This window comes from Pinus tabuliformis, chromosome 7 (assembly GCF_031772625.1).
Source record: "Pinus tabuliformis cultivar Carrire ecotype Pingquan chromosome 7, CPIR1, whole genome shotgun sequence".
NCBI classification, from domain to species: domain Eukaryota; kingdom Viridiplantae; phylum Streptophyta; class Pinopsida; order Pinales; family Pinaceae; genus Pinus; species Pinus tabuliformis.
In genome coordinates, this window is record NC_142293.1 from 1,503,594,036 (window position 1) to 1,503,621,930 (window position 27,895).

General features: G+C 37.3%; 1 protein-coding gene and 1 pseudogene across 1 annotated transcript; both read left to right on the plus strand.

The window, feature by feature from the left end:
- Positions 1 to 3,211: 3,211 nt before the first annotated feature.
- LOC149253530 (uncharacterized) lies at positions 3,212 to 6,923 on the plus strand. The gene is made up of 4 exons (XM_089459948.1): positions 3,212 to 3,253; positions 3,865 to 4,038; positions 4,255 to 6,531; positions 6,609 to 6,923. The coding sequence occupies exons 2-3, from the start codon at positions 3,957 to 3,959 to the stop codon at positions 5,925 to 5,927; spliced, it is 1,755 nt and encodes a 584-aa protein (XP_089316074.1). The 5' UTR covers positions 3,212 to 3,253; positions 3,865 to 3,956; the 3' UTR covers positions 5,928 to 6,531; positions 6,609 to 6,923.
- Positions 6,924 to 20,147: 13,224 nt separating this feature from the next.
- On the plus strand, positions 20,148 to 22,741 carry LOC149253531 (putative F-box/LRR-repeat protein 8 pseudogene; annotated as a pseudogene).
- Positions 22,742 to 27,895: the final 5,154 nt, after the last annotated feature.

A 27,895-nucleotide genomic window follows, 5' to 3' on the forward strand; every position in this document is an offset into this window, starting at 1 on the left:
ATTATTCAAAATTTCTACAAGAGAAGATCGTTATACATGTATTCTATGTTTGGCGTGCAGGTATGTAAGTTAAGGATTGTCATATGCAATAGGTTTATATACATTAGGTTTACGTGGATGTCTTTCGATGTTATGGTTACATTCATGACAGATGTTAGTTGATTAGTATAGTTATATGCACATGTGTTAGATAGTCAAGAATGATAGTAACCTGTAGTTGTATGCATTGCTTGTTTTATATTAGATAACTTGATGATTATGTTATATGTTGTTGATGAGTATGTTATAGGTTAACTTGTTGTTCTTATATGCCAGTTAGCTTAACAATTAGGTTATATGTTATCAATGAGCATGATATAAGGTTGTTATATGCTAGTAACTTGATGACTAGGGTTATTTCATTAAGATCTTGATGTCATATGTATCATTCTAAATTGGATTGTCCTATGTAGATGGTTAGGTTACGACATTAAGGTATGAGTCGACTTATTGTGTTGCATTGTGTGTTACTAATCTAGACCGATCGTACATATGTGATTGCTATGCATAAATGATAAATTCTTATGAGTTTATGATGTGAACATGTTAGTTAGTTAGTGTTATGGATATCATGATCTTATTTATGTTTGAGTTGACATGTTGTAAAGTTATATCTTGATGTTAGATTGGCAAGATTTGTAGATGCAGATTGGGCAGGAAATGTAGATGATTGCAGATCTATAACAGGTTATGCATTCAGTATTGGATCCGGGGTGATCACTTGGAGCAGCAAGAAGCAGAGCACAGTCTCCTTGTCCTCAGCAGAAGTAGAGTATCAAGCCATGTGTGCAACAACGTACGAGGCGATTTGGTTGCTGAGACTTCTCCAGGATGTTGGGGAAGAACAGACAGTCGCAACTACAATCAGATGCGACAATCAAAGTTCAATCAAGCTAGCCAACAATTCGGTGTTTCACAAAAACACTAAACATATTGATACTCAATTCCATTTTGTCAGGGAGAAAGTATAATCTAGAGAAATTCATCTGGAATATTGTAATACATGTGATAATGTTGCGGAAATTTTCACTAAGCCCCTGGGAAAAGTAAAATTTCAAATGTTTAGGGAGATGTTAGGCATATATGTGAACCCATTCTCCATTAAGGGGGAGTGTTGAAGATAATGGAGAATATCCTAGAATAGGTGGAGTTGGTTCACGTAACCTCAGGATAGGAATTAGTTTCTATTTGTTAGGATGTTGTTCTAACTTCCCTAAAACCATGTATTCTATTTAATGTGTAATGTTGATGAACAATGTAGAGTGTTCTGCAGAGCCAGACTCTCCTGGTTCAGACTCTCTTTCGTAGAGCTGACCAGTGGGTTTTATTTTAATACAAACATTGCCATTTTTATCACAAACATCCTGAGTCATTTCATGGTAAGGTTAAAATTTTAAGTAAAAGGATGAAAATGAAAGATAAAGGAGAATGTCACTTTTACTTTAAGAATTTAACATTACCATGAATTGCATAGCATTAGTAGGGAAATATGGTCAAATACTAGGTTTTCCCTGTCATAAATCATTGTTTAGAAGAAAATTTAAGGGGGGCCGCATAGCCCATTTTGATGGGGGACGCCAAGCGTCCCCACACTGGGGAAATGTCCCCCCCTGCGTCTCCCCGTGTCTCCCCAAAAGGGGGACGTGGGGAAACGTTTCCCCAGACGTCCCCCCGTCCTAGGTGAGTGGGGTGCGAGGGGTGCGCACACCCGACTCTGGGGGACGCGTCCCCGTGGAACACTGATGTTTTGTGATGTGTTTTTAGACGCAATTTAAGGCGGACGAGGATTTGTTGAATATTTTTTATTTTGGATGTTTTATGATGTGTTTTTAGACGCAATTTAAGGTGGATGAGGATTTGTTGATTTTTATTTTTATTTTTTAATTGATCGTTTAGATTGATTCTCAAGGGAATATGCTCAACAAATGCTTAGCCTTTATGTTTATCAATGGTTGTAGTGTGTTACAGAGTTTGTTACTTGCATTGACTTTTAATAAATTAAAAAAATTATATTTGTGCCATGTGGCTCTCTACCTACCAATTTCTTAGGGATTTGAGATTATTCCAATTCTAATATGTTCATATTTTAATTAGATGGAAAATTAATATATAAGCAAATTTTATTTAGCAAAATGATCCATTTTACAATAATATGTTTAATTTTTTTTCTCCAGTTAAATTAGGTTGGTGTCCTGTGGCTCCCTGCCCATCAATTTCCTAGGGATTTGAGATTATTTCAATTCTAATAAGTTCATATTCTATTTAGATGGGGAAATTAATATATAAACAAATTTTATTTAGCAAAATGGTCTATTTTACAATAAAATGTGTAATTCCTTTTTTTCCTTAAGTTAAAGTTGACCCATAATCTTTTTATACATATTTATTCAAGTAAATGTGTGTTTTTTATTATATTAATGAAGTCTTATGCTATACCTTGTCTCGAGGGTAGACTACATTAGTTGGTTCGAAAAGTCGACCAAATCTTAATAATGTGATTAATACTAAAGACTTGTATCTACATTATGGATCACAAAAATCTTAGATCTAACATTATAAAATTTTATATTATATCAACCATAATAATATTTTTAATGTAGTTGTATTAATCTATTATATTATATTATATTATATGTGAGGATAAGTTTGTGATAATAAATTTAAGGCAAAGAGAAGGTGGCGGTGGCCCCTCTAAAAAATTATAGCAAGCTTGCTATACTCTTGTAAATAGCTGAGTGGCTTGCGCGCCTTGCTGAGTGGCTTGCGCGCCTTGGGCGGTGGCTCCAGCTAAGTCAATATGATTGAAAATTTCAACCCAATATGTGGGAAAAGTCTAAGGAGAGCTGTCCATACCATTCAATACCCCACGGAAAGCAGGCTTTCATGGCGGAAAAGAGGCGATGGGGTTTGTGGTAGGCTTTGAAGGTATATCCAACGTTGAAAACAACGGCTGGACGTGTTGGCAATTATAGCACGGATCACGAGGAGGTTTAAGAAAAAAGATAGGAGGCCTCAGCCATTTTCGTTATAAGTGTTCTGTAAGGAAATCCATGCTGTGCGCATTTAATAAGGGATCTATCACTGGTCTCAGTACTGTTAAAGAAGGAACACAGCAAAAGAATTAACTGATACAGCCAAGGTTATGATTTAAGGTATTGAAACATTATTTTTTTTAAAGTAAATACCGCTCTTCCTGCTATTCATTTTTTTAAAAGTAAATATCGCTCTTCCTGCTATAGATGTACAGAGCACCTTTTTTTTAGAGGCTAGTTTATTGGCCAATCGCACTGCAATTATGGTGCTGGTAGTTACTATGGCCGAAGTCGAATTGTTATATATTAGGATTCTCTAGTGCATTTTTGTTGATTTTTTATAATTTATTATGAATTTGTTGGAATACTAACTGCAGTTTTAAAAAAATTTGAGATCAAAGTTTTCACCGAAAATTATTTTGCCAAGAAGAGCCTCCAAAATGAATAATAGTAGTTGGACAATGCCTTTTTTCCTGTAGCGCCCACCTATCTGTTACCTTTTGAAAGTTCAAGGGAATTACCCATTGGATTCGTTATCGATCGAAATCTTTCTGCCGAGTTGATTGCTGTTTCTTCTTACACAGTCTTGCAGATTATACCCTCTACAAATTTATTGTTATGTATGACCAAACAGTAATAATTTTCCAATAGTTTTAGGTAAATGGCCATACTTGATGTGGGCTATGTAGTCCATTCCTATTTCAAATGTTTTAGTACATGTGGTTTTCTAGTATTTTATCTCTAATTTGTTGATTCCTCCTCAATCCAATGTTTTCTGTTCATCTAAATACAGGTTTGTTTCCCAGGTGCTTGCGGATTGTTTGGCTTTCCAGCCGTTCAAATACTTGCCAAAGCAGCATATTGGTTGACTCTAATACCCATCCAATGAAGAAGGCTACTTGCAGCTTTTCCTGGGAAAGTCATATTCGTCCTAGCGATTCCAATTTTCTTCAGGAGAATTTTCAAGGTACACATTCTGATCTTATCTCAGGCAGTGCTGCTATTTGTGTATTCCTAATTGGCAGATTAGTATCTATGAAGTATTCTGGATAAAGATAAAATAAATTCAGGCATGGCTCTGTTTGGTCTAAATATAACATGAACTTAATTTCTAGATGTGGGGCTGTGCCTTTATGTGCTAAAAGTACTTGGCCTAAGCGTACAGTGCTCGTTTCTTATCAAGGTATGGATGGTCAACAGGCCAAAAAGAAAGGCCGAGCAGCTGAGTCTGACGATGGGCTTGAATCAAGCTCCATGGATATTTGTCACAATAGTTCAGATGATATTTATGGCACTGCAAATTCGGATACCCTGATAGAGAACCTACTGAAATTGCAGCCTGATCTCCAGAACTTAAAAAAGAGGGAAGAAAGGCGAATGATTGGATCTGCGAATAAGAAAGATGAGTATGGGGTTTTGGAGCAAAAATTCAGACAGTTGCATATGGAAACTCCCAGGCTGAAAGAAGATGATGACACCCCTCAAAGCGTGACAATTAGCGAATTGGGTAGGAGAATGAATTCACAGGAGCCTAGTGCCAGTTTCCAGACCATGGGAGACCCTGACTTAGAAGAGGAAACTGATTCAAAACTAACACAAAATGAATCTTCAGAAAGTACTGATGCTTTCCAGAAAAAAATCATCAAGATTGAAGCAGACTTACAGGATGAGATCACAAAAGGGCAGAAGTTTCAGAGGGCAATTGAAGATTTGCGGAAAAAGTTAGTCAGCTTAGAAGAAGAGAGCAAGGCTCTCAAAACGGAACTGCAAAGGCCCCTTGGGAATGATGATGGGGTGAAAAGGTTAACATCTGACATGGAAAATAATGGATGGGATGGTGCTTCCACACTGGAAGCCCATAAAATGACATGTATATCATCAGAGCAGCAGGAGCTGAATTCTGTGGTAAGTAGACAGAATAAGAAAAATATTGAGAAAGAATATATCAATGTGCAAGAACTATCATTGGAGGAAGACAAGAGCAGCCTTAGAGCTGAAGTAACCTGTGAGCAGCAGGGGATGAAGAGTTTTAGAGATGGCACCTCTAATTTATTAACGGAAATTGAGGATCTTATAAATGAAAAGTCAGGGCGGTCTGATTCAATGCAAGAGAAAATTACGATTTTGCAACAGGAACTGCAAGCTAAAACTGAGCTTGTTGAGATCCAACAGAAGCACATTATGGATCTCCTACAATCACTTGCAAAATCCAACTCTGAAAACGCCAGATTAACAAGTGAACAAAACAGAAGTATGGCAGAGCAAGGTGATGTCAATACTTTGCAAGCAGAGCTTTTAGGTACACAACAAGAAAATCAGAAGCTGCAAAAGGAGCTTTCAGCAAAGCTCACTGAGCTTAAGAACCTTCACATTCTGTTCTCTACCTTGGGAAGGGAGAAAGAAATCATGGCAGCAGAATTGGTACTGAAAGCCAGAATACTGAGTGAAATGCAAGAGGAATTGAATGACCTAAAAGAGCAAAACATGATATTGTCAAACAAGTTAGAAGCTTATGCCAGGGAGAACAAGACCAAAGACCGAGATACCAAAGTAACAATTGCTTCCCTTCATAACCGCAACAAACTATTGGCAGAACAAGTGCTCAAGATATCAGAAGGATACCGTGCCCTTAAGAGGAAATCAAAAGAGTTGCAAAAACAGAACAGTGAATTCAAGACGGAGATAGGAAACCTCAAAGCTTCCATACTGAAGCAGGAAAAGTTTACGCATGTTCTGGAGGCGGAAAGGGCTTCACTTGTGAATGAAATCACCTGGGGTAAGCAGCAATTGCGTTTTCTGCTAAAAAAATGTGAGTGCGTCCAACAAGAGACGGAATCACTCACAGAACAACAGTGAATGGAGCAGGATAGGGAGATAAGTCTCAAAGAGGAAATTGTTTTTCTTGAGCAACTCAAGGAAGAGATCGCAGGTATCAAGGCAGAATATGATAGAGCGATCAAAGGAGATGGAGAACACAAGGAGGAAATGGCAATCTTGCAGAATGAGCTGTTGAATCTGCGTACTGAAATTGGTCTGCTTACACAAGAGAAAAAAGTAGATGGAAACAGAGATGGTAGTATCAAAAGACTAGAAGATACAGCAGGTGTTCTATTTTGCAAAGGAGAAAGTCTTCCGGCGGAGGTGGCAGAGACCAACATGGAGAAAATCAAGCATGAACTTGATGATGTCGGAGATCGTATGATCCATATTCAAAACCATGCAGTGCCTCCACTGAAGATGATTCCTGCTTCTGAGACCAGAGACCCCATGAATCAAAACTAGGAGGTATCATGTAGCCGATGATTTACAGAGTTCAAAATTATATTCGTCGGAAACTCTCTTCATTGGTATTGAGGATGTGCAGCAATTGAACTCGATTCCTGACAATGGTAGGAGATTCGAGTATAAGTGAGAATCGTATTTAAGAAATTGTTGGTCAAAATATGTTTTCACTCTTAAGGTGATCGTAGGAGATTCGAGTATAAGTGAGAATCGTATTTAAGAAATTGTTGGTCAAAATATGTTTTCACTCTTAAGGTGATCGTTAAATTGTTGTAAAGCAGGTCTTGGGATATAACCGGATTGTGTAAGCAGGCAAATTGAGGGTGGTTGTTATTCATCAAATGTAGGGTGTGCCTACCCACAAGTGAAACCCTCCAAATGAACTTAAATTACCAGAATGTTAGCCTTGGCCTGGTTCCATAAAGTTTTGGAAAAAGTTTCGATATTGTGCATCCAAAAATTGAGCTTGTCATCATCGAGAACCCCACCAAATTTATGCTTCAACCATTAAATGTCCTTGAAATCTTGTGGTGGTTAGGGTTGATGTTGTTGTTGAGTAACCAAAATTTTCAGCTTATAAAATTGTTAAATATTATATTTATTTTATAAAGACTTGGGTAATGCTAAAGTCTTAGAATTCTCTTGAATTCTTTGGTGTTTTTACTGGGAATGATGTTATTTAAGTGTTTGAAACCTACAAGGTTTTTATAACCAAGAAAAGTTGCAACTATTAAGCCTTGTTTTAAGTTAAACAAATGCATCATATTTTTCAATTAATGTAATAGGTTTTGGTTTAGTTATATTAACATGAAAATGTTTCGAGTCATTACAAAAATGATGATTTGAATAAGTGTAAGAATTATTTGCATCAACAATGACCATCTATAAAATGAGTTTAATCAATGTAACAATGATATGAATAAGTGTGACAATGATTTGCATCAATAAAGTATCTATAAAATGAGTTTAATTAATATAATAGTGGTTTGAATCAACTTAACCTTTATTTGATATACCATTGCAATGATTTGAATTACAAAAACATTAAAAAATCAATGGAATAGATAATTGTGACAATGATTCATGATGAAGGATATTAATTATAGAAAGAGACTATGAAACAATAAAGATAAATGGCAATGGTAATTGTCATCATAGGTTTTTGGAAGTAAATTGTGTAATGGTTTTGAAACATCCACTATGTCCAAGGGACACTCCACCCATTATCAGGGACAAAATCAGTGGTGATGATCCAAACAAGTGTCGAGAGAGGAATAAATAGGCATGGGTTGAGAAATTAATCAATAGAGAAAGATAAGAGAGGTAAAAGATGTTGGAAAAAATAAAAATATTTAAAAATAAATAAAATGACTAAAGAAAAGAGAGGAAATTAATCATTAACCTAAATAGAAAATGATAAAAGGAATACTTTTGAATAAACAACTTAAAATAGGGAGGATACCATTAATAAGAAAAGGATTTTTGAAATAAAGTGGAGAAATAATATTAAATTTGTTGAAATTGTAATAACCATATTAAAAGAAGAGAAATATATGTATTAAGAGTAGGGAAAAAGAAGGAGAAGAATTATAAAAATATGAAAAAGGAAGATAGGTTTTAGAAGAGAAATTTTTTTAACCAGGGTAATCAAAAACTATATAAGAAAAGGGGGTAAAAAAGTGGGTTTTCAGAAGAGAAAAATGGAGCAAGGGGGTGTTGCAGGTGGGAAATATTGGAGAAAAAAATATAGTATTAGATTAAGACCATAAGGCAAGAAGGGACTAGTGGTTTAGTTCATGAATAATTGGTTTACAAGATTGTCTAAGTCTACAACCATTTCTTGATTGAAATTATCATGGTGTTTCTCAATTTCTACAACTTCCTAATGATGCATGAATTATAGTGGCTAGGTGAGGCTAATATTTTGGTTTTAACGCAGAAAATATGATCTTTGGATTTAATATGAGCTTTAGTTTGCTAAGGTTAGACAAGCTTGTGCTGGATTCTTGAATGCTAACTAGGTCAAAGCTCAAACTGGGAAAAGGAGAACTTGTTGAGGCCAATCCAGAAATTAGAAGAGTCTATCCTTGGAGGAAAATGCCAGAAGAAACTCCCTTGGGATCAAAATCTCAATTTATGGAAGGTTTTAAGGCACTTCAGGCCATGGTGGAAGAGATGTATCAGGAATTTAAGAAAGGCCGAGGTGAAAGCACTTCAGCATCTCAACCAGATAAAAAAGCATAGGAACCTCTTCTAGATGCCCATCCAAAAGGCAAAGGAAAAGAACAGAGGCCTTCTCCACCATCTACTCCATCATCACCTTCATCATCCTCATTGTCTTCTCCACATAAAACTAGCCCTGAAAAGAAAAAGAAGAAAACTTTTGTGATTAAATTAGATGTGAAATTTGATTTGCTAATTTATGACGGAGAATTAAATGCAGAAAAGCTAGATAACTGGATTGGACAGATTGATGTATATTGCAGGATGCAGAACATTACTTCAGAAAGGAGAAAGATTCAGATGGATAGCCTTCGCCTTGGAGGAACTTCACTAGTGTGGTGGGAAGGCAAGACACAAGTTGATCTGAAGAGACATGGTAAAATTCTTTCTACCTGGAATGAATTTGTTTCTACCATTAAAAAACAGTTCTATCCTCTAGCTTATATGCAGCAAGCAATGATGAGTTGGCAAACTCTTCGCCAATTCAAGGGCCAAAGTGTACAAAGCTATACCCATGAATTTAGAAAAAGAGCTTTAACTCTAGGCATATCTCTAGACTCACCTGAAACTTTGTTGAAGTATATAGGTGGTCTGCATAGCTATTTGAAGCACACCATTCTCATGTTTAATCCCACTAGCCTAGATGATGTATCAGTTTAGGCTACACATCTAGAAGCTAGAGGCAAGAATGTGAACCCAGAGATTGGGGGATCATCAAAACCCTCCGCAAGTAAGAACAAGGAAAAGAAGAAGCTGAAATGGAAGGAGAGGAAGGAAACGCTATACAGAAAGACAAACTTTCATGCACTTACTGCAAGAAGGATGGACACGATGATGAACACTGCTGGTCTTTGCATCCGGAGCTGAAACCTAAGAAGTTTGGTGGTAAGAAGAAGAAGACTGTTGCTGCTATTCATAAAGACTTGGGGTCAGACTCAGGTGATGAAACAATAGTCACAGCCATGGGTATAAAAGATAAAAATTATGAAGCATCTACAAGTAATTTTGCACAATCTATTGATAATGAAGATAATGAGAGGAAAAGACATGAGATTTTTCATAATAGAGTTATTTCCAAGCACCAAAAGATTGATACTTTATTTGATAGTGAATCAAAAGTAAACTTGATTTCTGAAACAATTGTAAAGAAGTTGGGCTTACTAACAACACCTCACAAGAAGCCATATCCATTAGGTTGGTTATGTGATAAAGCAAAGCTACAAGTGACTAGACAATGTAAACTTAGGTTTGCTATTGGGTCAACTTTTGTAGATGAGGTTGAGTTAGATATAGTTCCCTTGGATATATGTGGTATTGTTTTAGGAAGTCCTTACTTGTATGATAGAAAAGCCATTTTCTATAGAACTGAAAATAAGTATCAACTCACTAAAGATGGAATAGAATATATTGTAAGAGCTCATCAACTCAAAAATAACTATTCTCTCATAAACTCAGGGTAGATGAAAAGAATTGTAAATTCATGCAAGAAATTTTTACTAATGGTTGTAAAAGAAAAGAACCCTGATAAAACCAATGTATTTGAAGGTTGTGATACTAAACAGAAAGTTGATTTAGTTAAAGTTGTTTCAGAATATGATATCCTATTTCAAGAACCTAAAGGTCTACCACCCAAAAGAGAAATAGTGCATGATATTCATTTGCAGCAAGATGCTCCATTACCTAACATCAGAATGTGCAGGTTATCCACTTTAGAGAATGCAAAGATCAAGAAGCAGGTATAGGAGATGCTCGATAAAGGGTTCATAAGACCAAGCACATCACCATGTGGATCTCCAATCGTAATGGTGAGAAATAAAGATGATTCGTGGAGGATGCGCATTGATTATAGAGCATTGAATAAAATAATGATCAAGAATCGTTATCTTCTTCCTCGCATTGATGATCTATTAGATCAGTTGAAAGAAGCAGTTTGCTTTTCCAAGTTAGACTTGCGTAGTGGCTATCATTAGGTCAGAGTTGTAAAACAAGATGCATGTAAGACTACTTTCAATATAAAGATGCATTCTACTTTCAATAGAATGGCTAGTTATGCCTTTTGGCTTAACTAATGCTCCTGCCACTTTCATGAGAGTTATGAATGATGTAATCAAACCTTTTATTGATGATTTTGTAATTGTATATTTAGATGACATTCTTGTTTTCAGTAAAACATGGGAAGAACATTTGAAGCATGTAAAGCAGACTTTAGATGTTTTAAAAAGAGAAAATCTCTATGTGAAGTTATCAAAATGTGAATTTGGGAAAACATCTTTGAATTATTTGGGTCATATTGTAGGGGGTGGTAAATTGAAGATAGATCCCTCTAAGATCGAAGTCATTGTGAACTGGCCTAAACCCAAATCTGCTATAGAAGTTAGGAGTTTCCTAGGAGCAACACAATATTGGAGAAAGTTTATTGCTAACTTTTCCTTGATTGCAGCTCTCTTACTTGCTTTAACATGATTGAACAAGGTGTTTCAGTGGGGAGGCAAATAGTAGAAAGCCTTCGACAACTTAAAAGAAAAAATTAGTACATCACCAGTACTAGCATTTCCAGGCCTTCAACGACCATTTGAGATTGAAACAGATGCCAGTGACTATGCCATGGGAGCAGTGTTGATGCAACATGGTAAACCCATATGCTATCATTCTGAGACATTTAATTCTGCAGTAGTTAATTATCCCACATATGATAAAAATTGTATGCATTAATGCAGAGTTTGAAAAAGTGGAAACATTACCTAATGGGCAAAGAAACAATTATACATACAGATCATCAACCACTTCAATATTTTCACTCACAAACTAAATTGTAGCAATCAAGACATTATAGGTGGATGGGTTTCCTACAATAATTTCATCTTGTCATCCGATATAAGAAAGGCATACACAATAAGGTTGCAGATATGTTGTCTAGACCAATCATAAATGCATCTACTATACTTAAGCATAACTCAGTAATGCATGAAAGCTACATTGAACAATATGCTCAAGATTTAGATTTTAAATATGTATATGCAACCTTAGGTCATGGCAAGCAAGTAGAAGAATTGGATTATTATGTTAAGGACCAACTCTTGTATAATTTGGGAAAGTTATTCATTCCACAAACTGAAAGAGTTAACATAATCTGAGAAGCACATACTTCTCTTATATCAGATCATTTTGGTGTAAGTAAAACAGTTGCACAGCTGCAAAGGTTCCGTTATTGGCCAATAATGCATCAAACAGTTTCTAGATATGTTAAAGGGTGTACCAAGTGTGCTAAAAGCAAGCCCAACAATAGAAAAGTAGGCTTGTACACTCCACTTCTAGTTCTTTCTCGTCCTTGGGAAAGTGTTTCCATGGAATTTGTTGGGGGATTGCCAAAATCTAGAAAAGGTCATGATTATTTACATGTTATTGTGGATAGGTTCAACAAAATGTGTATTTTAATACCTTGTAACAAGCAGATTATAGCTGAACAAACAACGAAGTTGTTCTTTTAGCATGTATGGGTTCATTTTGGGTTACCCACTTCCATTGTATCTGATCGAGATTCCCAATTTGTTGGGAAGTTTTGGTCAAGTCTGTGGGAATTGATGGACACCAGATTGAAGAAGAGCACAACGTTTCATCCACAAACAAATGGCCAAACAGAGGTGGTCAACAGGACAATGATCTAGTTGCTCAGGGGTTATTGCAGCAAGCATCCCAAGCTTTGGGATGAACATTTGTGTTATGTGCAACATGCTTACAACCGTGCTAAGCACTCTTCTACTCAAAGATATCATTTTGAGACTTGTTTTGGTTTTACACCAAAGTCTCCCTTGGATTTTGTCTTTGGTAAAGACATAGCAGTTGATGGACACAGTGATGTGGATAAAGCAACCAAGTTCATTGAAAAAATCCAAGAAATTCACTAGGCAGTGCAGGAACAGCTGGAAAGAAGCGAGGCCAAGTACAAGGCAAGGCATGACAAGCATCGAATTGAGCATAGCTTCCAAATTGGTGGTCAAGTCTGGTTGTACATCAGCAAAGACAGAATGCAAGGTGAAGGTAAGAAGCTGAAGCCAATAAGGTATGGGCCTTTCAAGATACTTGAGAAAATTGGTGAAAACGCTTTTCGCCTTGATTTTCCAGCTTATATGCACATCTATTCAGTCGTTAATGTAGAGAACTTGAGACTATTTGAACCTTCATTGATTGAAGATCCCGAAGAGCAAAGTCAGTTACCTTCTATTGATGATATGTTGCCTGAATATCTGAATGAGTTGCAAGAAGACACAGTTCTGGATAGAAAAGTGAGAACTACGCGTAGAGGGGATGTTGAGTAAGCTGTATCCTCACTTAACCGATGCTTAAAAACCAAATTTTGGTGGTCCAAAAGATTTTTCAGTGGGAAGGCGTGATCCAAAATGGATCCTAAAACCCTCTAAGTCTTCATATACTTAAAAACTATCGCAAGGGGAAAACATTAGAAAATGGCAGAAAACACTATCGCAAAGGAAAAACAAGAAGAAATGGTGAAAACAGAGTTAAACGAAGGCTTAAACAACAATGCACAGGAGCCGTCGGATCTGGCCGATCAACGGTCCAGATCCGATCAGCATATCGCAATCAGAGGTGGCAAGCGGAGACTATCAGAGGCTACCATATGAAAGTTGCGACATCGATCAATGTGAGTCAACGAGGACCAACGATTAAGCGCACAGATCGATGACCTAGGTTAACTCGTAATATCACATTGGCAAAATACAAGGGAGCGCTTACCAAAGGCTCGGGGACTATGCAATATGCGATTGCGATATATCGCATCACAATATTGCATTGGATCGATACAAAGGAGCGGGGTCGATACATATGCAACTTGTGATAAAGCTAGACTCGACTGGGTCTTATGGGTACAAATATATATATTTTGAGTTTCGTAAAAAAGAGTTTTTCTATGTAAAGTCGCATTTTCGTTAAATAAACGAAAAACAAAGGAAATGCGAATGGAGCGATAAAACGGACCCGAAAGGGTTTATACATGTAGCGACATAAATTTTGAGTTCCGTAACGAGCGGGATTTCGGGCGGGCCTCTAGTGGTAAGTGGTATTGGACGGGCTCCGCCCGAGCCCATACACTGGCCGCCACATGGCTCAACGTCGAAGAGAGAAAACCACCTTTTCGGGCAGGTAATCTCCGTGTGCATAAGACACCCGAAATCAATAAGAACCGTTGGATCAACGATCACTTGCGATAGCGCACGAAGACAGATCCTAAAGGATTATAGGGCAGGATTGATAATATTTCAAGTATGATAAAAGGTGTTTGGGCGGATTTTTACAGTGTTTCTATGTATTTCTCTGTGTAAACAGAGAACGACTGTTTTGGGATTTCAACGTGCCGATGGTCCCTTCCGTTACAAAATAGGTGGCCACCATACCTGAAGACGTTACACCATGATTGGTTAATGCTCATAGGGGATTTGAACGGACAGAGACCGGAAGCTAGAAAGCCCGAAAGGGAAAATGAATAGACAAGCGTCGATTGGCTTAAAAGCCACTGAATGACAGAGACAGAGGTAGGCAGTGCTGAGACAGGGAGAAAATAGAGAAAGAGAGCGAGAGGGAGAGTCTGTGTACTTCAGAAAGACTTGGGGGATCCTAGTAAAGCCCTATTGTTTTATTCTTGTTGTGTTGAGACTCAATTTGAGCTTACATTTATAAAAACTCTGCTCTTGAAGACATAATAGAGAGGTCACCACTGAAAGCTAGACCAGGAGACGTAGCCCAAGAGTTTTGGGTGAACTCATTGATTATTTGTTGTGTTATGTGTGTATCTGTTATGTTTCTATAACTGCTTCATTGTCTATATTATTCGCAATCTTTTCGATCCGTTGCACTAAGTAATATAGGCAAATCCTACACATGAGTCTGTAATACCTTAATATTAATCTAAGATCTCATTATCAGATCAAGTACGGTCTTTCAAATCTTGTATCAAAGAACATATCACAAACACTTCCCACAACTACACCTCTAAATCAACTATATTTGAGCAGTCATTTAAATCTAAACATATTATTTGCTTTCATAAAACCAAATCCTTACCCTCAACTAGCCACTACAATTCACACATGATTTGGAAAACTCTAGAAATTGAGAAACATCATGATAAATTCAATCAAGAAGATGGATATAGACTTAGCCAATTCTAGAAACTAGTTATTCATCAATTTAACCACTAGCCCCTTCTTGCCTTATGGTCTTAATATGATCTTAACTTTTTCTCTCTAAGATTATCTCCCCTACTCCCCACCCTTGGTTTTTCATCTCAAACCCCCCCTTTTTATCCCTTCTTCTTATCTTGTTTTTATTTACCTGTGTTAAACGTTTCTCTTCTAAATTTTATCTTCATATCTCATCTTTTTGTAATAATTCCCCTCCACTATTTCCTACTCTTAGTAATTATCTTTTTCTTGTTTTATTTAATTTTTTATTTAATATGGTCATTACAATGTCAACAATTCCCTTTTCGGTTTTTTAAGGAAATCAACCTCTCTCTCATCCCAAGGGCAAGAGTTAGGGTCAATACAATTATATCCATAGGAACAAAGCCATTACAACAATATTTGTCATCATCATGTCACTCGCATGGATTTGGACCTAGGTGGGGAAGATAACAACCATTGTGCCCAACCACCCGAGATAACTCCAATGGACACATAATGTCAACAAATTTAATATTATTTCTTCACTTTATTTCAAATATCTTTTTCTTATTGATTTTATCATCGCTATTTTAAGTTGGCTATTCATTTTTTTTGGTCACTTTCTATTTACCTTAATGGTCAATTTCCACTCTTTTCTTTGATCATTTTATCTATTTCTTAAATATGTTAAATTTTTTCAACATCTTTGACCCCCCTTATCCTTCTCTAACAATTACTTTCTCAACCCTTGCTTATTTATTGCTCTCTCAACACTCAGTTGGATGATCATAAAACAGATTTTGTCCTTGAATGATTTGGATTGGATCATCATATTATTTTTCATCCATCTTGATGTTTTTGAAGTGGAAAAATAGGAGGAATCAACTCACAAGACCATTTTTACTAGTGGGTCTCAGCTTGGCGAATTGGGGTTTTAAACTGTTCGAAGGCATTTTTAGGAATTTCCTAAAAATTTTTGGGAACCAAAAACTCTCACTTGTGAGAGACACCATGGTATTGTTCTACACTCAATATTCCTTTCCAATGGCACAATAAATACCTCAAACAAAGTCCGCATGCAAAAGTTATACCACCTGAAAGTTGACCTTTTGATTTTTACCCCCACTTTTCAAGAGGATGCCACATTAGCCCATTACTCATGGAAAATGGGCTATCCACATGGCCATGATGAAGAAGACTCTAGAAGAGTTGCATTTTAACTCATATTGAGGGTTGAATGGGTTAAATTTGACCCTTAGTTGGTTATTGGGTTATGTTATAGCCAGGCCATTAGGAGGAAAAAGGGTTTGATTTTGTTATAGTGCATTTTATTCCATACTTGAGAAAAGTAGGTAGGAGTAGATAAGGAAAGGGAAGAACAAAGAGGGTATTATCCATCAATGCATCAACCATAGCTTCATCTCCGCATGGTGAAGTGCGCAGAGTCTTTGATGGTCCTTGGTTCGCTTGATGGAGCTTTAGCATGTTGTTCCTTGCTTTCATGCTGGAAGGCTTGACAGGCTCACTTGTTCACGAAGGTGCATATTTGTCACGTTCATCCGCTTTGCATGCTTCACTCGTTTGTCTGTTGGTGAACCTGTCCATCTACATGTGCTCCTTTCATTCATCTTGTTTGTTGTCTTGACATGTTTTTTGGTGTACCTGTACCTACAGTCACCCATGCCAAGATGACATCAAATCCAAAACCTGCTAGTCTACCACGACACATGATCATTTGAATGAAAGTGACCGGGAGAGGTAGCAGGGCTATGATGGGGATGATGGCTCCAAGAAACTACTGATGAAAATTGAGTAAGAGTTACTGAGAGATGTAGACAGGTGATCTGAGTCAACAGTGACTGACTGCAAGGTTTAGCTCGGCTGGGAGGAAAATTTGCGCAAATTTTGGGAGGAATAGTGTGGGCTGTTGGAAGGCAAGGTAGGCATGCTCTGCGCATTTTCTGGAATGAACAGTCAACAGGGGCTAGACAACCAAATTTGCACAATTTTCTAGAGAAAGGGCTGAGTTGCATGAGGGGTCAACAGGCAGGGATTGCACAATTTTTCTAGGGAACTTCCTGAGAGACTGGCAGCCAGATCTGCACAATTCCCAGAGGGAACTGCCTATTGGCTGCTGGGGTCACTGACGACTAGACTTGTGAAATTCCCAAAGGGAGCTACCAGTTGGCTGCTAGGGTCACTGGCAGCTAGACTTGCGTAATTCCCAGAGGGAACTACCAGTTGGCTGCTGGGGTCACTAGTGGCCAAACTTGCGCAATTCCCAGAGGGAATTGCCAGTTGGTTGCTCAGTCATTGGCAGCAGAAACTGCGCAATTCCTGCATGGAACAGGCAGTCTGCTACTGGGAGTTGCTGGTTGGGAAAAATTCCTTAAGGCCAGGAGGCTAGCCCGCTGATCATCTTTATGAAATTTCTGAGCTGATTTAACTGATGGGAGACCTTCTCATGAGCACTGCGCAATTTATGAGATGAACAATCGGTTGACTGTCTGGGTGGCCAACATGACTATTGAGTAGAATGCTTGCGGGCAGCACAGCTTGAAAGAACTAGCTTTGTGCTCTTGCGCTATTCTGGTTGATAGTCAATCGAGTCGAAAGCAGGGAGATGGTTCGGTTGTCAGTGAAGAGTCTAGTCGTTAGAACTTCAGCAAAAATGACTAAGTGTGTGAGGAGTCAAAAGATGCATAGGTGATCATACAGACACACTCGCATGACTTGATGATGAAACGACCAAAACATCCGATACACATGTTCAACATGACTGACCGACGGTGCAAGCGACAAGAGTGACACTCGTGATTGATCATTCATGATCGAGACGGCGCTTGTACAACAGTGAATGTGACTTAGTGTGTGAGTGCGAAAGATTCTTTCATGGCAAACACATCAAACACATATGGAGCAAAGACTTTGAGCATAATCGAAAAACGGTCGCAAGTATGACTTAGACATCAACATGTAGAAACTTGAGTGCAATCAACAAGCAAGGCGAATGTAAGGACTCACATGAGCTCACGGAGTGAGCCCAGGTTGTGTGTAGTCATAAAGTGAAACTCTCCAAGGGAGGCCCTGAAATTGGTGTAGGGCAAAATTTTGGAGGGTGGTTGTAGCCGCTACAACAGTTCATCATGGTTTCTCCTAATGCCAATACTTCACCAAGTATGGTTGTCATGAGTTCTTCTAGATTCACCTGTGTGGGAGCTACTTTCTGGACCTCTTCCTGGTCCAGTTAATAAGTACGAAATGTTGAAGTACTAAAACTCTGAAGATGTGATCCATTAAACCTCAATGAGGTTGGTTGATCTTTGAAGTAGAAATGTTGTAGAGGTAAAAGGGTGGAAAACATCGTCAACTTCTCCCATAAGGCTTCAAAGAAAATAGGTGTCGGTAAAGAACGAAGGAAAAGGCTTCAAACAGAAGCAACCCCATCAACCAACAAACAAACAATAAGGCCTGTAAATATGGAAAACTCAACTCAAATGTCATACAACAACACTACTAAAGTTGTGTGAACACCTTCACCATCACACAAGAAATAAATCAACAAAGTAATGACAACATTATCTGTCACCATCTAACTGTTCCCCTCCGCCCCAAAAACACACTTGTAGAAGGAGTGAGAATCAATAGTCTCCATTGTCAAAATGCCCCCACACCCCCCCCTCCCCCCTCTTGAAACACAAGGGACCAATGCCATAAACAATCTTTAAATATGGATAAAAGGTTGCAGGAGCTTAGTGAAAAGAAGGCAACAAATGAACTTCATAAAGAGGTCCTTCAATTGTAGTCATTCATAACTCTATTGCAAGCAGAAAATGCAACTCTTAAGAATAGGTGGCAAACTTCAACAACTGAGAAAATCAAGAAGGTTGACTATCTGGATTCAACCATAGGAAACCAAGTAAGAGTATTCTATTACTCACAATGTTGTTATGTTAAAGTACAATAGAAAATGAATAGGAGAAAAGCTCTCCTAGGGCTGCCCACTTTCCGTGGGTAATAAGTAGATCAAGTGACCATTTACAATTAGAAATTATAATTGCTCACATGCATGATGCAATGCCTTGTTTCTACTTACAACTAAAATTACAAGTCAATATGGTGAATGTTTTAATCAAAGACAATTGCCTATAGAATAAAAAATAAACCAATATTATGCATGTTTCAATAAATGTTAATTGTCTAAAGAATAGAAAATTTTGATGCCTTAATAATTTGACAACAATAATGACATAAAACACTAAATAATTTTATTAACAATTTTGATTTCTTATAAATATTAAATCACAAATATTGTTTATAATTATATAAAAAAAGATTAGCAAGTGGAAAACTTATCATAGTACAGTGGGGATAGCCATCTTTGGCTGCATGCAAATTGACTCATCACTATTATTCAAGGAAAATCTAATTACATAAAATTACCCAGTGTGGTCTGTAAGAGGTAGGCTTTCGCTCTTCCTAAGTGTCTCTAAATCTTAACATGTTAACATATTTCCTTACATAAAAAAGAAATTCTTAACTAAACAAAACCAATGTTAAAATATACTCTAAACTCATTTATAATTATATTAAAAATTTATAATTACGCCGCAAGGCGTTTTCCTTTGAAATCAACTTTCCTCTGGGGTTACGTGTAGAATTCTGAGCCTTTGATTTAATTGTTAGACGATTAAAATAATCTTAGCCATCCAATTTATTTAACTACAAATTATAAAAATGAGATGCGACCCAGCAGATCGACGGTGTGTCTTCGCTTCATAGCATTTGCATTATTGTGTACTGTGTAACTCCTGGATTGTTGTAAACTGACAGAGCGCTACCTATGGAAACCTCTGCTAAGTCAGGGAAAGGTGCAGGGGGCCGAAAGGGAGAATCCAAGAAAAAGCCCGTCACGAAATCAGTCAAAGCCGGCCTTCAATTTCCTGTTGGAAGGCTCGCCAGGTATCTGAAGAATGGCAGATATGCCAAGAGGGTTGGGATTGGAGCCCCCATTTTTCTTGTAGCTGTGCTTGAATACCTAGCAGCTAAGATAAATATTGATATGAATTCTATTTTTAACACATTGACTTGGTTCTATGATGTAGCGATTTGTTTGGTGGTTCCATTGTATCAGTGGCTTTTGTCAATTAGTGTGCTTTCTGAGTTAGGGTTTTGGGGATTTACATGAAATTCTTGGTTTTACTATTAGGAACTGTTACCAAAAGTCTTAGAATTTAGGTTTTTGCCAAAAATATCTAGCTTTCCCTTTGTTAGGCGGTTAAGAATTTGTCAAGCGCAATTTCAGATCAAATTTGTTTGTTTCCTTCTGTTTTTTAACCCATAAACTTATCTTAAGCTAATTAAACATTTTCTAATTGAGTTCTTAGGTCTGATGGGTCAATCCAGCTCTTCTTTAGCTCCTCCACCAATGGGCCTTTTTCTAGAGAAGAATAGGGTCGAACAGTTTGGTGTGTATCCAGAGCAGGATCTCATTGTATATTTACCAGATGAATGCTTGGCCTCGATTTTCCAGAAGCTCACAAATGAAGATCGAAATGCTTTTTCCCTAGTCTACATTAGATGGCACCGCATTGAATCGAAAAGCAGGCAACGCCTAGTTCTCCTTGCTCGAACTGAGCTTTCCTCCTTGCTTCCAGCCCTGATCACTAGATTTGAACATGTGACTGTTCTGGCTCTGAAATGCTCCAGAAAATTTCCCAGTATTGACAACAAGGCACTTTCTTTAATTGGAAAGAGTTTCACTCATCTCAATAAGATCAAACTGAAGGGATGCATCGAGATTACTGATGAGGGTCTAGAGTCCTTCTCACTTGTATGTGGTCCTATTAAGAAATTTTCATGCGGGTCATGTGGATTTGGAGCGAAGGGTTTGAATTCAATACTTAAGAATTGCAACGAACTGGAAGATCTTACAGCTAAAAGACTTAGAAGATTAGATGTTCAAACAGAAAGAATAGGGCCAGGGCAAGGTAAGCTACAACGATTGTGCCTTAATGATCTTTATAACGGGCAGCTATTTGCCCCACTATTATCGGGATCCAAGTGTCTAAGGACGCTCATTTTATCACGGAATTCAAGTCTTGGGATCAGTTGTTGGAAATCAGCACTAGAAACTTGCAACAGCTGACGGAATTGCAAATTGAAAACATGCATTTACACTAGAAACTTGCAACAGCTGACGGAATTGCAAATTGAAAACATGCATTTAGGTGATAGAGGTTTGATGGTTGTTTCAAGGTGCTCAAAGCTGGAAGTATTTTATATTAGCAGGGTGTCTGATTGTCCTGATCGAGGTATTTATGCAGTTGCAAATGGATGTAGGAAACTGAGAGAGGTGCACCTTGATAGTGGCAAGTCCAAAAGAATTGGCGAGGAAGAGTTACTGTCCATTGCAAACAAATGTCTTCAGATGCAAGAACTTGGCAATGTCTTGAGATGCAAGAACTTGTCTTGATGGGCATTGCTATTTTGGTTGAGAGTTTGAGTGCCTTGGCTTCCAATTTCCCTGTGCTAGAAAGAATAGCACTCTGCAACAGTGATAGTGTTGGGGACAAGGAGATGTCTTGTATTTCAGGTAAGTTCATAGCATTGAAGAAGCTATGCATTAAAAATTGCCCAATATCTGATGAAGGTCTTGTGACGATTGCCAGCGACTGCCCTAGCCTTATAAAATTAAAGGTGTAAAGCAGTAACATCCAAAAGTGTCTGTCAGGTTCAGAAAAAAAGAGCCTCTCTAATCGTTGTTGTTGATGGTGGTTCACAGACAGCAAGAGAGGATGATCAGAGTAGGTCTCTTCAGCTTGCGGATGACAGAGTCATTAGAGAATCAACTCATGTGCTATGCGGAAGCAGAGGTCACTTAATCAAGACAAAATTGGGCACAACAACTTCCAATTTGCTCAGAGGGTCTTTTTCTGGTGGCCAGTCTCGTGGTTAAGTTTCTGAGATAGATATATGAAAGGATGCTTATTGTATTTTATTGATTTCCTTTGACGATTCTCTCTTTGCAAGGAACTCTACGACGCATGACTGTTGTGAATATCCGGAAATTCTTGTAGCCATTCTTTGTAAACCTTTCTATTCTATTCTATTCCGAACTGGATTATTTCCTAACAGGTCTACATGATGTTGAAGTTAGAGCCTATTTTGTTTCTTGTTGTAGGTACATGTTTCTGTTTGATCAGATCTAAAATATGTAATTTGAAATCCAATACCTCATGTTTTATTTCCAGAACACTACTGTTTGTTTATGAAACTCAGTCATGTATCTTAGGGCTTCCTTGCAATGCCCGAAACAAAATTAAATTCCAGAATAGATCCATGCATCTCAGTGCATTTCACCATCTTTCAGTAAGCAGGCAATTCCTGTCTTTGAAGATTCTTCCTTATATAATCGGTCAGTCGACATTCAAAGTTTTGGCTACAGCATTTAGGTCCATTTCCATTGGGTTGGTGATTTTTAACAATCTTAATTACATTTTTGACTTGTTTCAATTGCATTATGCACTTGTCTCTGTACATGTAGAATTTTTTTGGCTATGCTTAATTTATCTAATTTCTATACTATCTCATGCTCTCTTTTTTCTTGGCCTCTGGTATTTCAATGCCTGCAAAGATGAATTCTGTCATACATGAAAAATTGCCCAATATCTGATGAAGGTCTTGTGATGGTTGCCAGCGGCTGCCCTAGCCTTATAAAATTAAAAGTGTAAAGCAGTAACATCCAAAAGTGTCTGTCAGGTTCAGAAAAAAAGAGCCTCTCTAATCGTTGCTATTGATGGTGGTTCACAGACAGCAGGAGAGGATGATCAGAGCAGGTCTCTTCAGCTTGGGGATGACAACATCATTAGAGAATCAACTCATGTGCTATGCGGAAGCAGAGGTCACTTAATCAAGACAAAATTGGGCACAACAGCTTCCAATTTGCTCAGAGGGTCTTTTTCTGGTGGCCAGTCTCGTGGTTAAGTTTATGAGATAGATATATGAAAGGATGCTTATTGTATTTTATTGATTTCCTTTGACAATTCCCTCTTTGCAAGGAACCTATAGGACGCATGACTGTTGTGAATATCCAGAAATTCTTGTAGCCATTCTTTGTAAACCTTTATATTCTATTCCGAACTGGATTATTTCTTAACAGGTCTACATGATGTTGAAGTTAGAGCCTATTTTGTTTCTTGTTGTATGTACATGTTTGTTTTATCAGATCTATAATATGTAATTTGAAATCCAGTAGGAGGAGTGGCAGCAGAAGCAACTCACAGGGTCAAGGCAAGGCCTAGACATTTGTCTAGGACTCAGTCGAAACTTATTCCATTGTTGTCCCTTGAAAAATTAGAAATTTGGAAACCATTGTGGATGATGAGAGGCAATCTTATTATGACTCTAAGATAATGGAGGAGATTTCTTGTTTGGCTCCCGATCATAGCCATATTAGTGGATGGAGAAACAGATACCTCAACTCAATTTCACTACACTTGAAGACAAAGACCCCAACCCAATTTCATTACACTAGAAGATAAAGACCCAGCTTGGTATGATGATGAATGATAAACAAGTGGAGAGATACAATGTTTTTGCTTAGTTGGAGAATATTAAAAGAATGTCGAGAAATCAACATATTTTCATGGATAGGATGGATACAAGGCTGACCCATGTAGAGAATGTGACTTTGATACTTCTGTGCCTACCCATTCTAGCCGATGTAGAAGGTCATCTTCAATGTGACTTTGATATTTTTCTCTCCCCATTTGAGTGAAAATTTCCTTTAACTCTTAATAGTCTACAAATCTACTGGCATATATGTTTTTGTACTTATTAATCAAAATGTGTAGTTTTTTTTACTTTCTACTCATCTAATTTCCCCGGAAGAAACCCAAATCCCCTAAATAATAAGAACATCATTGTACTCTAGATTTGAAGGCATTTTGATGCAATAATGTTTTTTAATATATATATATATATATATATATATATATGTCCGGTAACATGAATTTGCACATAAATGGAAAGGAGATTTCTGCCATTGTCAAAGTGCAAAGGAAATTTTATGGCATCAAATTTTTGTAACCCATATCCTTCTTTGATCGTGAACCAACCAAGAACTTCTGTGTCACTGAATTTTCTTATTCCATTTCATCCATTGTTGATGAACCAGCTATGTTTGTATAACCCGTTCTTTACCAACTGCCCCACAACGTTGACCTAAGGAGATGCCGCAAAACTGTATTCCAAACCAGTATATATCTCTGTTACGTCTTAGAAGATTATTATAAACGCAGTTTTTTCAGAACACCAGATATTGACTGAATTCCAGCGATGATTTATATCATTCTAGACATATACCAAATGATATCCAACATTAGCTAGTCTGCACAAATTGCTAATACAATAGAGAGTGGTTGATGACAGAGCCACTATATGTATTAGGTAACGATTTTTTTCGAGAGGATTGTGGAAAATTTTCCATCATGCGAAATTACCTGTTTAAATTTTTCGATCAGCTCCGTTGTGGACCCATTCACCAATCTCAAACTCAAAATGAAAAATTCGACAGCTAAAAGTTTTTCTTCCATGGAAAGAAACCATTGTTAGTGTTGAAAATAATGAAGAATATGTAAATTTGGAGAAATTTGGTTCACTAGAGTTTTATCTTATGAATTAGTTCTTATTTTTTAGAAAATTGCCTTAACTTTTCTAGATTCCTTTTATATAGATTGTTCTTGTTAGCATAATTTCGAAATAGGCTTCTCTCCTGGTGCATATAGGCCATGATGACAAGTGTGGGGCAGTTCCATTCATTGTATGTCACACTATCTTTCAGATTAGACACAGTAATATTTCCTTTTATACATATTGTTCTTGTTAGCATAATTTTGAAATAGGCTTCTCTCCTCGTGCATATACGCCATGATGACTCATCACACACAACATAAAGTATGCAATGTTGTTAAAACTAGAAAGCCTGCCATCCATTCAGAGAAGGTAAATCTTAAGGAGAATCCAATTAGGTATGGCCACACTCTTCAGCCTTGTATCACTTGTTTTGGGAATAATACATTTGATATTTCACTACTGCACAAGAAAAATGCAAATCAAGAATGATACATTATGAACCCAAAAGATAGTGACCACATACTAGGTTCACCCTCCCTACATAAGCAAGGAGAGTTAGCATGTCCATTTTGTATCTGATCTCAATGCATCTACATCATCCCTAAAAATTTCAATCATCTTAGAGATTTGCATAGCCAACTCCATTCTATTAATTGAAACTTCTCCAAAATGGACTAGATTAGAAGGTTGTTCTGCACCGTTGTTTCCACAAGGAGCTGTATGTTAGCCTGATTTGGTTTCCCATGGTTTTCATTACGGTTAGAGGAGCAGGAGGACGAGGGGGTGCAGTTTAGCAGCAACAACACCGACAGTTCAGTTGTTATATGTAGTTGATATTACATGATATGATTCAAAAGTTCATATGAGTTTAGGAGAAGAAACTAATCAAAAGGTTTTGATTGCTTCCTCAGAGTTCTATATCAAATTTAAAGTGTTGGCATAGTCATTTTGTTATGCACATAGACTAAAATTTTCCTTTTTGTTGGATACTCAAATAGAAACTGAAATTTTTTTGGCAAAATTAGTTGTGGAGTTAGGGAAGCAGAAGGTTTGATGTTCTCTCTTACCTTGTACAATACTTGCGAAAGTGGCATACTGTAATGATCTATGTGGGATGCCATTTATTGGTTAAGAGTTATAACAACATATGTTTGATGCACTCCAGTAGTCTAGGGATCTAAGCCTCCAATATTTTCAGGACCTTGAGCTTTTACCATGGTCTCGATTTTAGAGTTGTTTTTATTGAACTAAATAAGTTTGTATATAATCTAACAAATCTAGATTCTTGTATGATATTCTAGCAAAAGTATCGTAACATTAACGATTGTTCTGTTTTGCAGAAGGGACATACACAACTTAGAAATTAGACAGTGCGTGTCATTTTTTGGGTTATCAATATCATGACTCTTTACCATCTAATTTTGATTGCAACAATGCGTTTGTAAGTGCAAATACCATTATAATTACATGAACCGTTCAAATGTGTTGAAAGTATAATGAGCTAATAAACTGGGTACTTGGGAAGCTAATCAAGCATTTCAAAGTAATGTGTACCTTGAACAGGTTGATGCTCTTTTCTTACAGACTCTAGGTCAATTAGCATTATGTCTTGTCATACTACAGTTACATGACTACCGTCACAAACCTAATTCAACCAATATCCAAGTGGAGTTGTGGGGCAGTTCCATTCATTGTATGTCACACTATCTTTCAGATTAGACAAAGTAATATTTCCTTTTATATAGATTGTTCTTGTTAGCATAATTCTGAAATAGGTAATTAGACAAAGTATGCAATGTTGTTAAAACTGGAGAGCCTGCCATCCATTCAGAGAAGGTAAATCTTAAAGAGAATCCAATTAGGTATGGCCACACTCTTCAGCATTGTATCACTTGGTTAGGCGGTTAAGATGAGAGATAAATATAGCCATCTAGGTTAGTCTATTATCTGCCATCAAAATATGATCAATGTCTGCTTGTCTGAGGCAAACATGTCACAAATTCCATGTAAATACTCTCTCATTATTATGAATAAGTAATCCTCTTTGAAATGTTTAATAGATATATCTTGCATCTACACACTTGGGTATCGAGTTTTGCCCTTCTTCATTGTTCTGGTAGACATGGGAAATTTCAAAGTGCCAAGTCCACTATAAGACCAAACATATATATATTAAAAAACATTATTGCATCAAAATGCCTTCAAATCTAGAGTACAATGATGTTCTTATTATTTAGGGGATTTGGGTTTCTTCCGGGGAAATTAGAGGAGTAGAAAGTAAAAAAAACTACACATTTTGGTTAATCAGTACAAAACCATATATGCCAGTAGATTTGTAGACTATTAAGAGTTAAAGGAAATTTTCACTCAAATGGGGAGAGAAAAATATCAAAGTCACATTGAATATAATAGGAAGGCACAGAAGTATCAAAGTCACATTCTCTACATGGGTCAGCCTTGTATCCATCCAATGCATGAAAATATGTTGATTCCTCAACATTCTTTTAATATTCTCCAACTAAGCAAAAACATTGTATCTCTCCACTTGTTTATCATTCATCATCATACCAAGCTGGGTCTTTATCTTCTAGTGTGTAATGAAATTGAGTTGGGGTCTTTGTCTTCGAGTGTAGTGAAATTGAGTTCAGGTATTTGTTTCTCCATCCATTAATATGGCTATGATCGGGAGCCCAACAAGAAATCTCCTCCATTATCTTAGAGTCCGAATAAGATTTCCTCTCATCATCCATCATGGTTTCCAAATTTCTAATTTCTCAAGGGACAACAATGGAATAAGTTACGACTGAGTCCTGGACAAATGTCTAGGCCTTGCCTTGACCCTGTGAGTTGCTTCCGTTGCCACCCTTCCTATTGGATTTCAAATTAGATCTCTACTAGATTTCAAATTACATATTATAGATCTGATCAAACAGAACATGTACCTACAACAAGAAACAAAATAGGCTCTAACTTCAACATCATGTAGACCTGTTAGGAAATAATCCAGTTCGGAATAGAATATAAAGGTTTACAAAGAATGGCTACAAGAATTTCCGGATATTCACAATAGTGATGCGTCCCAGAGGTTCCTTGCAAAGAGAGAATCATTAAAGGAAATCAATAAAATACAATAAACATCCTTTCATATATCTATCTCAGAAACTTAACCACGAGACTAGCCACCAGAAAAAGACCCTCTAAGCAAATTGGAAGCTGCTGTGCCCAATTTTGTCTTGATTAAGTGACCTCTGCTTCCGCATAGCACATGAGTTGGTTCTCTAATGACTCTGTCATCCCCAAGCTGAAGAGACCTGCTCTGATCATCCTCTCCTGCTGTCTGTGAACCACCATCAACCACAACGATTAGAGAGGCTCTTTTTGTCTGAACCTGGACACTTTTGGATGTTACTGCTTTACACCTTTAATTTTATAAGGCTAGGGCAGTCGCTGGCAATCGTCACAAGACCTTCATCAGATATTGGGCAATTTTTCTTGTATGGCAGG

What these genes read in the sequence shown, in the direction of transcription:
- LOC149253530 (XM_089459948.1), top strand. Translation starts at nt 3,957, where the DNA reads ATGAAGAAGGCTACTTGCAGCTTTTCCTGGGAAAGTCATATTCGTCCT. An exon ending in TCTTCAGGAGAATTTTCAAG is followed by an intron (nt 4,039 to 4,254) that starts GTACACATTCTG and finishes TTTCTTATCAAG; the next exon opens with GTATGGATGGTCAACAGGCC.